This window comes from Octopus sinensis, linkage group LG2 (assembly GCF_006345805.1).
Source record: "Octopus sinensis linkage group LG2, ASM634580v1, whole genome shotgun sequence".
In the NCBI taxonomy this organism is placed as follows: domain Eukaryota; kingdom Metazoa; phylum Mollusca; class Cephalopoda; order Octopoda; family Octopodidae; genus Octopus; species Octopus sinensis.
The window spans coordinates 97,337,198-97,349,208 of record NC_042998.1 but is presented as its reverse complement, the minus strand read 5'-3'; the positions used below and the strand labels follow the sequence as shown (position 1 = coordinate 97,349,208).

General features: G+C 34.4%; 1 protein-coding gene across 2 annotated transcripts in view; it reads left to right on the top strand.

The window, feature by feature from the left end:
* The window catches only part of LOC115225415 (hemicentin-1-like), a 410,505-nt gene that overhangs the window by 230,845 nt on the left and 167,649 nt on the right, over positions 1-12,011 (top strand). For both annotated transcript variants that reach the window (XM_036498554.1, XM_036498555.1), the window contains exons 12-16: positions 185-309; positions 1,009-1,153; positions 1,893-2,075; positions 4,209-4,304; positions 6,184-6,447. In XM_036498554.1, the coding sequence (XP_036354447.1) occupies positions 185-309; positions 1,009-1,153; positions 1,893-2,075; positions 4,209-4,304; positions 6,184-6,447 (813 nt within the window). The remainder of the gene's footprint in view (positions 1-184; positions 310-1,008; positions 1,154-1,892; positions 2,076-4,208; positions 4,305-6,183; positions 6,448-12,011) is intronic.

Below are 12,011 nucleotides of genomic sequence, written 5' to 3'. Positions count from 1 at the left end.
AAAATTTTAGGTCTTGCACATAAACTACAACCACTGGAACCTTAATAAAGGTTTTGCAGAAACTGGCGACATGAAAGCCAAATATTAATCTGATATTGAAAAATATGGTGCTATTTTAAAATGACTTGTCTTCATGCTTCTTTATAAAGTGTTTACATATTATTCATTATCTTCATACTTTTAGAGGCACCACGCATTGTATGGTCAAACAAAAGATTATTAGTTGCGAGTGGAGATTCTTCAACCATGTCATGCAAAGCTGAAGGAATTCCAAAACCAGAGATTAAATGGTTTAGAGGAAACACTAAGGTACAGTTTGTTACAAATTGTCTTTAACTTGGACAGAACATCCATTGAGTATATAATTTAGTTTTGAGTTTTTTCATATGTAGGCATAGTAGTAGGCACAGGGATGATTGTGTGAATATGAAGTTGGGTTTGTAACCACATGGTTTCAGGTTTTATTTCACTATGTTGTACCTTGGGCAAGTGCCTTGTATTTTAGCATCAGGTTAACTTGTGAGTGGAACTATTGTAGAGAAAATGTATGGAAGCCCATTGTGTGTGTGTGTGTGTGTGTGTGTGTTTGTGCACACTTGTGTACACATGAATGTTTGCCCTCAGTGCATCTTTGCTTGATACAATTTTAGCAAAAAGAGTCAAGTTGTGTTTAAGTCTCCTATAATTAATGCATCCTGTAACTATGTCTTCTATGTGAGCTAAGAGAGGAATAAATAAAAACAACAGTAAGTGTTAGTGACAGGAAAAGCATTTAGCTATAAAATACTACTTCAGTATGTTTCTGTCCAAATCCATACCAGAATAGTAAAATAAAATGTAAAAGTGAAACAATGAATGAAATGATATGTGAAAATTAACATAATTAATTTCAATTGAACTTAATGTGTGCACCAAAAATAATTTTAAAATAATCAGCCAAATAATCTGTACACATGTTTCAGCTTGTTTGTTAATAGATTGTTTTAGAAATTTCTACTTTAATTTTAGCTGGAGGGATTGCCTTACATTAATATAAATGAAAATGGTGAATTAAATATTATGGGAACACAAGAAAGTGATGCAGGGAATTACACTTGTGTTGCTATTAATGAAGCCGGGGAAGATTCAGATCAAATTGTTTTACAAGTTGGATGTAAGTTTAAAATGTTTTTTCCCCTTATAAAGATTATATTAACCCTTTAGCATTTAAACCAAATATCTTACCTGTTTTATGTTCAAGCCAGCCACATTCAGTCTCTCTGACCTATTTTATAATGTCATTCTGAAAATAAACAATTTCATCATCAAAATCTCAAAGCTACAAGAAAATGTATTGATGTAAAGCACAATTAATTCAAAATGATGTGAATAAACTAGTATTATATTTATCTGAGTAATTTGTATGCTAAAGGGTTAATCATGCCTTTTTATATAGATTTTCTAATTTACTCTAATATTTATTAGCTATAAACTTAATTTCCAGGACATTATATTATACACACTTCCAGCATGTGGTCTTAATCTTTCAGCTCTTTGATTTCTGTAAGCCTGTAGGGAACTAGTCAGGAAATATGCAGAAATTTCTAAAGGAAATAAAAGGAATTTATTTTAAAATATATGCAGTGGTATATTTCTGTTTTACTTTGAAATTTATTAAAATTTTTAACCTTCATTGGTCATGTGTGTCAAGTGATGAAAGAAACACTCTTTAAAATCAGGTTATAACTTATAGATTGGCATCATACATAAAGTAAAGAAGCCAAGGGTTTATCTTTGTTATTCTTCATCATGTTGGTTGTGTCCTCATCCCTCTAGCTACATATTTGATTTTCATTTCTCTTAAGAAATATATAAATGAAATACCAATATTTTAATTTCTCTGAAACTTGTAGCAAAGCCAACTTTCACCCAGCGTCCTATAGATATGACAGCAGAAATTGAGAAAAATGTCTCTATACCATGTGAAGCCACAGGTCTACCAAAGCCAACAATTTTATGGACAAGGACTGATGACCAACCAGTTAGTTTTGATGGAAGATTTAGGCACTCACCATCAGGAAGTATTTTTATAATAGGTATGACAATTAAAAATAATTTCTTTTTTAAATATGTTATTTCTTTCCATGGCAGGACAGTGGATGGGGGCCAGCCAGGCTGGGATTTCCCCTGAGATTGATGTTCAGTATATCTTTATATCTGGCTATTTTTCATGGCAAAAGCACTAGTGAAGATTATGTTGTTATTTGACAAACCTCCATTACTTGCAAGACCTTCCTCAGTGATAGAGGCCTAAAGTAGCCTCTATAACTAAAGGAGCACAGAAGAGAGAGTGTGCAATGATTCTAGGCAGGATAATGAGGGAGGGTAAAATGAGAGGAAGAGAGATATAGTTGTAGTAAAGTGGCACAGAAGAAAGTAACAGAATAAGAGAGCAGAAGGAGCATGACAGGGAGTGGGGGGAGTCAGATATTATTACTAGAAGAAGGGAGGGACAGAATATAAGATCCATGTATTTGCCAGTAGGCTGTCATTTGTCATGGTGGACAATATTCTCTCAAAGATCCAGGTGTTAAAACACCTGAAAGTTATGGACAAGTAAGATAACTCACCTTTAATCCCATTGAGGAGTGGTGGACATCAATGTTCCATCATTTTTGTGGCTTATCAACATCATGTACCCAAACAGGATCTGATGTTGATAAACCACAAAAATGGTGAAACATCGATGTCTATCACTCCTTAATGAGATTAAAGGAGAGTTATCTCACTTGTCCACAACTTTCAGGTGTTTAACACCTGGTGCTTTGACAGAGTATTCTCCACCATGATAAATCACAGCCTACCAGTAAATATATAAAGCATGTACATTAAGTGTATGTGGTTGATAATGTTTATTACACTAGTGCTGCTTCTATTTCATATTTGAATAAATATTTGTCTAGCACTAAGAGTACCATCTGAACATGATCGTTGCCAGAGCAACAAACTGGCTTCTGTGCTGGTGGCATGTAAAAAGCACCATTCAAGTATGATGGTTACCTGTGTCACCTTACTGGCACTTGTGCTGGTGGCACGTGAAAAAACATTTGAGTGAGGTTGTTGCCAGTGCCGCTGGACTAGCTCCTGTGCAGGTGGCACATAAAAAGCACCATTTGAGTGTGGCTGTTGTCAGTACTGCCTGACTTGCCCTCATGCTGGTGGCATGTAAAAGCACCCACTACACTCTCAGAGTGGTTGGCATTAGGAAGAGCATCCAGCTGTAGAAACTCTGCCAGATCAGATTGGAGCCTGGTTCACCAGACCTCAATTAAATCGTCCAACCCGTGCTAGCATGGAAAGCGGACGTTAAATGATGATGATGTTGATGTATATATATATATATATAATGTATATATATATAAGGAAAATGAAGAATTTGATCATTCAAATTTTATGTTTATTTCCAATTAATTTATTCATAATGATTGTCCAACACGTGTTTCAATTGCACCAATTGCATATTGTTGCATATTCATATGCAGCGATTTATGCATGATTAGAATGATCCCATCAGGGCATATAAGTATGACATTTTTTTCAAGAAGAATTTTCCTCCACTATTTGTTTAAATTAGGTTTGGTAGTAGTACCAGTAAACCGTGACATTCCCCTGTGAGATGTTCCTCTCAATTGTTTGCTTGGGTAAAATTCAGTAGCAACAGCAGCAGTGTTTGTTGAAGTTAGCAAATGTTCTTGGCTAGGCAGTGAGTGGTTACTTATAGAATACTTAATTTTGATGGATTTTCGAGAAATACAGTACTCTCTTTGGTATTTTACTCAGAGAAATTCAGTATCTGCCTGGATATTATATCCTGCCTGGGTGGCTTCTGTACAGTGTCTACCAAATTTCACTCACAGAACAGTGATTTACCCTCACCCCATGTACAACCAAGCTCAAAACCTGTGAGATGAACTTCTTATTCACATTGCTCTGCCTGGCTCTAATTTCTGGGTTCAAATGCTAACAAAGTAATAATTTTAAAAAGATAATTTAAAGAATAAGATAAGCTATCAATATTCAACTATTTTACAATATACATTGTTTAAAAAAATGTACAAAATTAAGATTTTTAAATGGTTTCTTGATATCATCATGTCTTTATATAACTTTTAAAAGCTTTTGCAGAATTTCTTTGCTAAATTATTCTATAATTCTCATTTCTTTCTTAGGAGCCATTGTTGAAGACCAAGGAATGTACACTTGCAGTGCTCAGAACCAGTTTGGACTTGCAGAATCTTCTGCATCTTTAACTATCACTGGAATTGGCAAGCATATCATTTCTATATTAATATATTTAAAAGTTTTTTTTTGTGTTTGGTTTTCTTTTTGTTTTCATACTGATATCTGTAGCCTAAATAATTAAAGGGATTAATAGTTCTTGATTATTTGGTTAATAATTGCAGGAGGTGGGCACTGGTAGAAAAGCATCGCTTCAGGTGAAATCAAGAGAACTGAACAACTTTTTTCTCTTTTTATGGCAAGGGAGAAATGACTGCAGAGCTCTTGAAACAAAAAGTATTCTTTATTATAAAGAATAAGCTTATACATAACTTTATCAGAATGTTAAAGAGAGACAGTTACTCTCATCAGTTACCTGATATAACTACTTGGTAGCTTTGATGTAGCACTGAAAGTTTTGTCATGATATATGATGTCTTATCTTTCAAAGGAAAATATAGTCACACTGCTCTAAATGAACTTTCCCAATTTACTCTTCACTATTGTCAGTTTAACCTATATTCTTGTCTTCTCCAGAATAGGAATTTGTACTGAGTATTTAACCCTTTCATTACTGAATTTATTTTGAGATGCTCTGTGTTTCTTTCAATTACTTTAAATATAACAAAAAATTTAGTAAAACAACTTAGTTATCATTCAGCTAGTGTTAGAAACATAAATTGTGACTAAGGTTTGATGGAAGATTTTAATTCAAAACTTATGAAAACAAGACATTTGTACTCAGAGCCAGAGCCGGTTTTGGCCAGGTTGGTAACAAAAGGGTTAAAGACACAATAATACCCTGAGTCTGACCAGAAACGGAAAATCTTTTACAAGTACTATTTAAGTAGTTGCTGCCATACAGTAAACATAACAGTTTTCTGGTTTTCTTCCTTGTTTTGTCATTCAAAAAGAAACCACCAAGTTCTCTATTATATCTTATGCAATAGATAAAAAAAAAGAAAGTTATAACTTTCACTCCCATCAAAAAGAAATTAATAATAACAAGAGAACTACGTGAAATTTTACATATACATGTAAAGTAAAGACAATATAAAAAATAATCCAGAATCTTTGTCTGGTACTGGATAAATCCCAAAATCTAATCAGTTCATGCCAGTTACAAGGCCAAACCTCCCTGAAAGTTTCATCCAAATCCATCTGGCGGTTCTTGAGATATCTTGTCCATGGACAAAGAAACAAATGAACACAACTGGAAACAACACCTCCACTTTCACTAAGATGGAGGTAATAATAACAACAACAACAACAACAATAATAATAATCCTTTCTACTATAGGTGTAAGGCATGAAATTTTGGAGAGTGGGACGAATTGATTACATTGACCCCAGTGTTCAACTGGTTCTTATTTTATTGACTCCAAAAGGATGAAAGGCCAAGTTGAGCTCAGCAAAATTTAAATTCAGAATGTAAAGGTAGATGTCTAGCATTTTGTCTGGCTTGCTAATGATTCCACCAGCTCACCACCTTAATAATAATAATAATAACACAAGCAGCAACCAGTCAAAAAGAAAACAATAGCAAATGTGAGGCTACATTTATAGGTTAACCCTTTCAATACCAACTTGGCCGAAACTGCCTCTGACTCTGTAGTACAAATGTCTTGTTTTCATAAGTTTTGAATTAAAATCTTCCACAAAACATTAGTCACAATTTATGTTCCCAACACTAGCTCAATGATAACAAAGTTATTTTAATAAATTCTTTGTTATATTTAAAATTAATTGAAAGACACACAGAGCACCTCAACAGAAATATGGTAATGAAAGGGTTAAAGAATAAAATTAAGTGATGGTCCTTTTTGTCATAAAATGCATTTTAATGTATTTTTTATTGATAAATTCATATATTTTATCCATATGCATGCTTAATAAAATTAAATATTCTCTGATTCTATTTGACAGTAAAACCAGTTATTGCTTATGCCAGCCCAATCAACAAAGTAAAAATTGGCGATGATATTGAACTCCAGTGTGATGTGATCTTAGGAAAACCAAGTCCATCCATTATTTGGTTGAGAAATGGCGAACTGTTGGAAAGTACACAACAAGGACTAAGTTCAGTTTTAAAAATAAGGAATGTTACAGTAGACGATGATGGTGAATATGTGTGTTTAGCCTCAAATATTGGTGGCAACACTACCTTCTTCTACAGAGTTGATGTACATTGTAAGTATAATCTTACTTCACAAATAATGAATTTAACATGTGAATCATCCTCATCATCATCACCGTTTAAAGTCCCTTTTCCATGCTGACATAGGTTGAACAGTCTGACAGGAGCTGACCAGCTGTGGGGCTGTCCAGGCTCCAATTGTCTGTTTTGGCATGGTTGCTATGGCTGGAACCTGGTGCAGCTCTCCAGCTTACCAGTTTTCAGTCAAACCGTCCAACCCGTGCCAGCATGGAAAACAGATGTTAAATGATGATGATGATGATGATGATGATGATGTGTGGATGTGTGTGTGTGTGTGTGTGTGTGTGGAGTGGGGGGATGTGCTTCTTTCAGTTTCCATCTAAAAATTTTACTCATCAAACTTTGGTCAGATCAGTGTTATGGTAGAAAGTATTTGGCCAAGGTTCCCTGATTTTAAAAGAAAAGGAGTTCTTTGTTATGAAGAATGAGTTCATATATAACTTAATCAAGATGTTGAAAAGAAACAGTTGTTCTCATAAATTATCAAGTACAGTGCTACCAGTTAAAATATCTTAGGTGTAGCTCTGAAGGCTCTGTCATAATATGATGTCTTATCTCCCTTCTCAGGAAAATATACACTTACTGTTTCACACACAACTGAACTTCTAATATTGTCAGTTTAACCTATATTCTTGTCTTCTCCACAATAGCAACTTGTACCAAATTGCACTTCTGTTTGAAGTATATTAAATGTATATTTAATACGTGAGTGTGTACGTGTGTGTTAATCAGAGGTTTCTTATATATATATATATATACATATATATATATCATCATCATCATCATCATCATCATCATCACCATCACCATCATCATCATATATTAGATGATGATGATGATGATAGATAGATAGATAGATAGATAGATAGATAGATAAACAGACTGACAGATATACATATTAGTCATGCTGTAGAAATACTTTTTCTTGTTATTGTTGTGTTAGCTTATGATAAATGAGCAACTTCTGGGTGGCTGTTTTCTCAATGATATGTCAGGCAGTGTTACTGTCATATAATAAATAGCTTTATAAAATATAAAACCCATCAATAATAACTTTAAATCTAGCAATATTTTATTACTGCCAACTGCACTATTTTGTATTCATATGTTTTTTTATTTTAATATGTTATTTCGTCATTTACTTGAAACTCTATAGTAATTTCCGGAAAGCTCTGTTTACATTCTTTCATCTTTAGTTTTTTCATCTTGCATTTATTAATGTCACCCCAAGATTATGTTTGATCTAATTAGTTTACAAGTTTATAGTTTTGTTTGCGTTTTATTTTTTCCTATGGTTATTTATGTGACTGGCCTGGGTTCTTGGTTAAGAAGCTCGCTTTCAGTAATGCAGTCTCACATTCAGTCCCACTGCATGGCACTTTGAGCAAATCTACTATAGCTCCAAGTCAACCAATGTCTTGTGGATGAATTTGGTTGAGGGGAAACAATGTAGAAGCCCGTTACATGTATGTATGTATGTATGTATGTATGTATGTATGTATGTATGTGTATGTGTGTATGTATGTATGTATGTATGTATGTATGTATGTATGTATGTATGTATGTATATGGGTGTGTGTTTGTGTGTGTGTGTGAAATCAACTGGCTAATTCATACATTAGTATGAATTAGCCAGTTGATTTCTCTTTCTGAAAATCCCAGTTTATCCAGATTCTCCTTTAAGCATTTACTACGAAACCCAGTGCTCCAATTATTATTGGTATGAATATGAATTCATAGTTGTATGTATGTATGTATGTATGTAGTATGTATGTATGTGTATGTGTGTATGTATGTATGTATGTATGTATGTATGTATGTATGTATGTATGTATATGGGTGTGTGTTTGTGTGTGTGTGTGAAATCAACTGGCTAATTCATACATTAGTATGAATTAGCCAGTTGATTTCTCTTTCTGAAAATCCCAGTTTATCCAGATTCTCCTTTAAGCATTTACTAACGAAACCCAGTGCTCCAATTATTATTGGTATGAATATGAATTCATAGTTGTATGTATGTATGTATGTATGTATGTATGTATGTATGTATGTATGTATGTATGTACGTATGTATGTATGTATGTATGTATGTATGTATGTATGTGTGTGTGTATGTATGTATGTGTGTATGTTATGCATATTATGTATGTATGTATGCATGTATGTATGTATGTGTACATGCAATGATGTATGCTGCATATAAAAATAGTGATACAATTAATAACATATGTACATATGTATGTAGGTATGTATGTACATACATACATCTGTCTGTCTCCCTATCTGTCTATCTGTGCTTGTGTTTGTGTGTGTTCTCCCTCCACTGCATGACAACCATTGTTGGTTTGTTTATGTACTGGTAACCTAGTGGTTCAGCAAAAGGGACCAACAGAGTAAGCACCTCACTTAATGTAAATACTAGGTTTGATTTATTTGGCTAAACCCTTCAAGGCAGTGAGTGTTCCAGCATGGCTGTAGTCCAATGATTGAAGTAAGTAAGAGATATTATTAACGCAATGGATTGGCAGGATTGCTAGAGCTTCAGATATAATGTCTTGTAGTATGTATTCTGACTCTTTATGTTCTGAGTTCAAATCCTGCTGAGGTCAACTTGGCTTTTTACCTTTTCAATAAAAGCTAGTACCAGTCAAGTACCAGGGTCAATGTCAGGGACTAGAACCTCTGTCCTAAAATTTCTGGCCCTGTGCTTATGTTAGAAAGAGTTATGAATTATTTTGCTTTTTTTATATGCTACATAAATAAATCAATTTAAATATCTTAAAGTAATGCCAGGTATCTTTAACACAAGCATGAAGTGTCATGTTTAAAGTGGGTACCGGAAGTATGATGCTGGATGTACATGCCTTTCTCTAGTGTGGGGTCTCAGGCTCAGTTTGCTGGGAAATTAATACTGCAAACCTAAAGGAAAAATAATAATAGTGCTACCAATAAGGAAGGGACAACTGGCACCAACGACTTAAGTGATTTAAGTGAGAAAGATCAGAAGATTTTAGATGAGTTGTAGGAAGTAATGAGTAGAGAAGTAAGAAATGCCAGCATTAAAAGACACTGACAGAAGGAAGCTGCTTGAAAGGACTAGGAAAGTAGATTCTGTAATCAGTAGGATAGATACTAGATGTATAGAAGACACTAACTTATTGATCTATGCAGGAGGGGTAGTAGTCAATTAGATATCTCAAAAGGAAAGATTAGAAAAGAGCAAATGTGGAAAAGGAGACTGCAAAATAAAGTGAAGACTTTAAGACAAGATCTGAGTAGAATAGAAGCCTGGAAACTGAACAAGTTAGGAAAAACAAGATGCAAATTTTCCTTTGAGAAAAGATACTTAGTCAAAGATAAAGGATTTGGGACAGTAATACAAGAGTTGAAACAGTGTATCATAGCAGTAGCTGGCAAGCTCTCTAGATATCAGAAAAGAATAGATCAGAATCAACAGAATAGATTATTTGAGACAGACCAGAGGAGATTTTATAACCAAATAAATAGGGGAGAACAAAGTACTGAAGATGAGAGGCCTAATGCAAAAGAAGCTAGAAAGTTCTGGAGTAATATTTTGGATAGGCCAGTCAATCCTAATGGAGGTGCAGTATGGTTAAAGCAAGTGGGGGGAGAAATAGTGAGTGAGAAGTAGCCAGATCTAAGACTAACTAGTGCATTAATGAGTAAAGTGTTAGGAAAAATGTCGAATTAGAAGGGCCCAGGACCAGATTTAGTTTAAGGGTACTGGCTAAAGAAATTTAGTGGTTTACATGGGAAGCTGAGGGAACAACTTCAGGATTGTCTTAATGGAGGAATAATACCAGATTGGATGACTAAAGGGAGGACAATACTCATTATGAAAGAGCAAGGGTCATACAGCTAGCAACTATAGACCAATCACTTGTTTGCCATTAGTATGGAAGCTGTTTACAGGAATGCTTTCAGAAAGCATTTACAAGCATGTTGTCAAACAGAATTTACTGCCAGAAAAACAAAATGTCACAGGAAGAAGGTTAGAGGAACACATGATCTGTTATACAGAGACAAAGGAGTTCTAAATGAAGTAAAAGCTAGAAAAAAATCTAACAATAACATGGATAGATTATAGGAAAGCCTATGACATGATCCCACACTCATGGATAAGTGAATGTTTGAGTAAATTCAGTGTAGCAGACAACATAAGAGAATTAATTAGCTTTAACATGAAGAAATAGAAAGTAGATCTCTACTCAGGTGACACATTTTTAGGGAGAGTTAATATCAAAAGAGGAATTTTCAAGGGGGACTCGTTGCCCCCTTTAATATTTGTTTTATGTTTGATCCCCACTCAGTTTAACATTAAGGAAGGTAAAGGCAGGGTATCAGTTCAGAAATAGTAAGGGAAAAATTAACCATTTGCTCTACATGGATGATCTGAAACTTTTTAATAAGAATGAAGAAGAGATATATTCCTTAATACAAACTATGAGACTCTTCAGCACAAGATACAGGCATGGAAATTGGCATAGACAACTGTGCACTATTAGACATGAGAAAGGGACTGGCAGTCAACAGTGGAGGCATCCAATTACCAGATGGCCATAGAAAGGAGGAAAGAATTATAAGTATACTCCTGAAGTATTAAAATCTGACAGAGTACTAACTACAGAAATGAAAACTAAAATTGAGGGGAGTATATTAGAAGTGTGTGGAAGCTAATGAAGTCAAAGCTAAATGGTCTGAATCTAGTGAAGGCTGTAAATACTTGGGCAGTATCATTACTTAGATACTCAGTAGCTTTTGTAGACTGGACGAAAACTGAATTAGCAAAGTTAGACAGAAGGACTAGGAAAGAGTTCAATATGAATGGAGGACTCCACCCAAGGGCAGGAGTTGCAAGATAATACTTACCAAGAAAGGAAGGTGGAAGAGGGTTAATATCAGTAGAAGACTGCGTAAAGTTAGCTAGAGTAGATATAGATTCTTGTGTAGGTAATAGTGAAGAAAATTTATTAAAAACTGCTAGAATCACAGCAAGACATAGGGAAACCAAAAACCCAAACAAAGTTAAAAACCAGAAAAAACAACAAAAATTTTCTGACTGGCAGGGAACGGTGTTGTATGGTAGATTCCTAAAGACAGTTGCAGAAAATAGAAATAGTGAGAAATATGGTTGCAGAAAGGAAAGCTGAAAAGGGAGGCAGAAAGTTTGTTAGTAGCTGCACAAGATCAAGCATTAAGGACTAATTGAATAAAAGCCAAGGTAGACAAAAACCAAGTAGATTCTCAACATAAGTTATGAAAATCAAAAGAGGGAAATGTTACTCATATAGTAAGTGAATGTAGCATGCTGACACAGAAACAATACATGAAAAGACATCACCGCCTAAGGAAAGTACTCCACTGGGAATTATGTAGAAAGCTAGGATTTGAACATATTAATAAATGGTATGAACATGAACCTAGTAAAGTACTATAAAGTAAGAAATACAACACGTTGTCGGACTATAACATTCAGACTGACTGAGTAATAGAAGCTAGAAGGCCTGATTTAGTA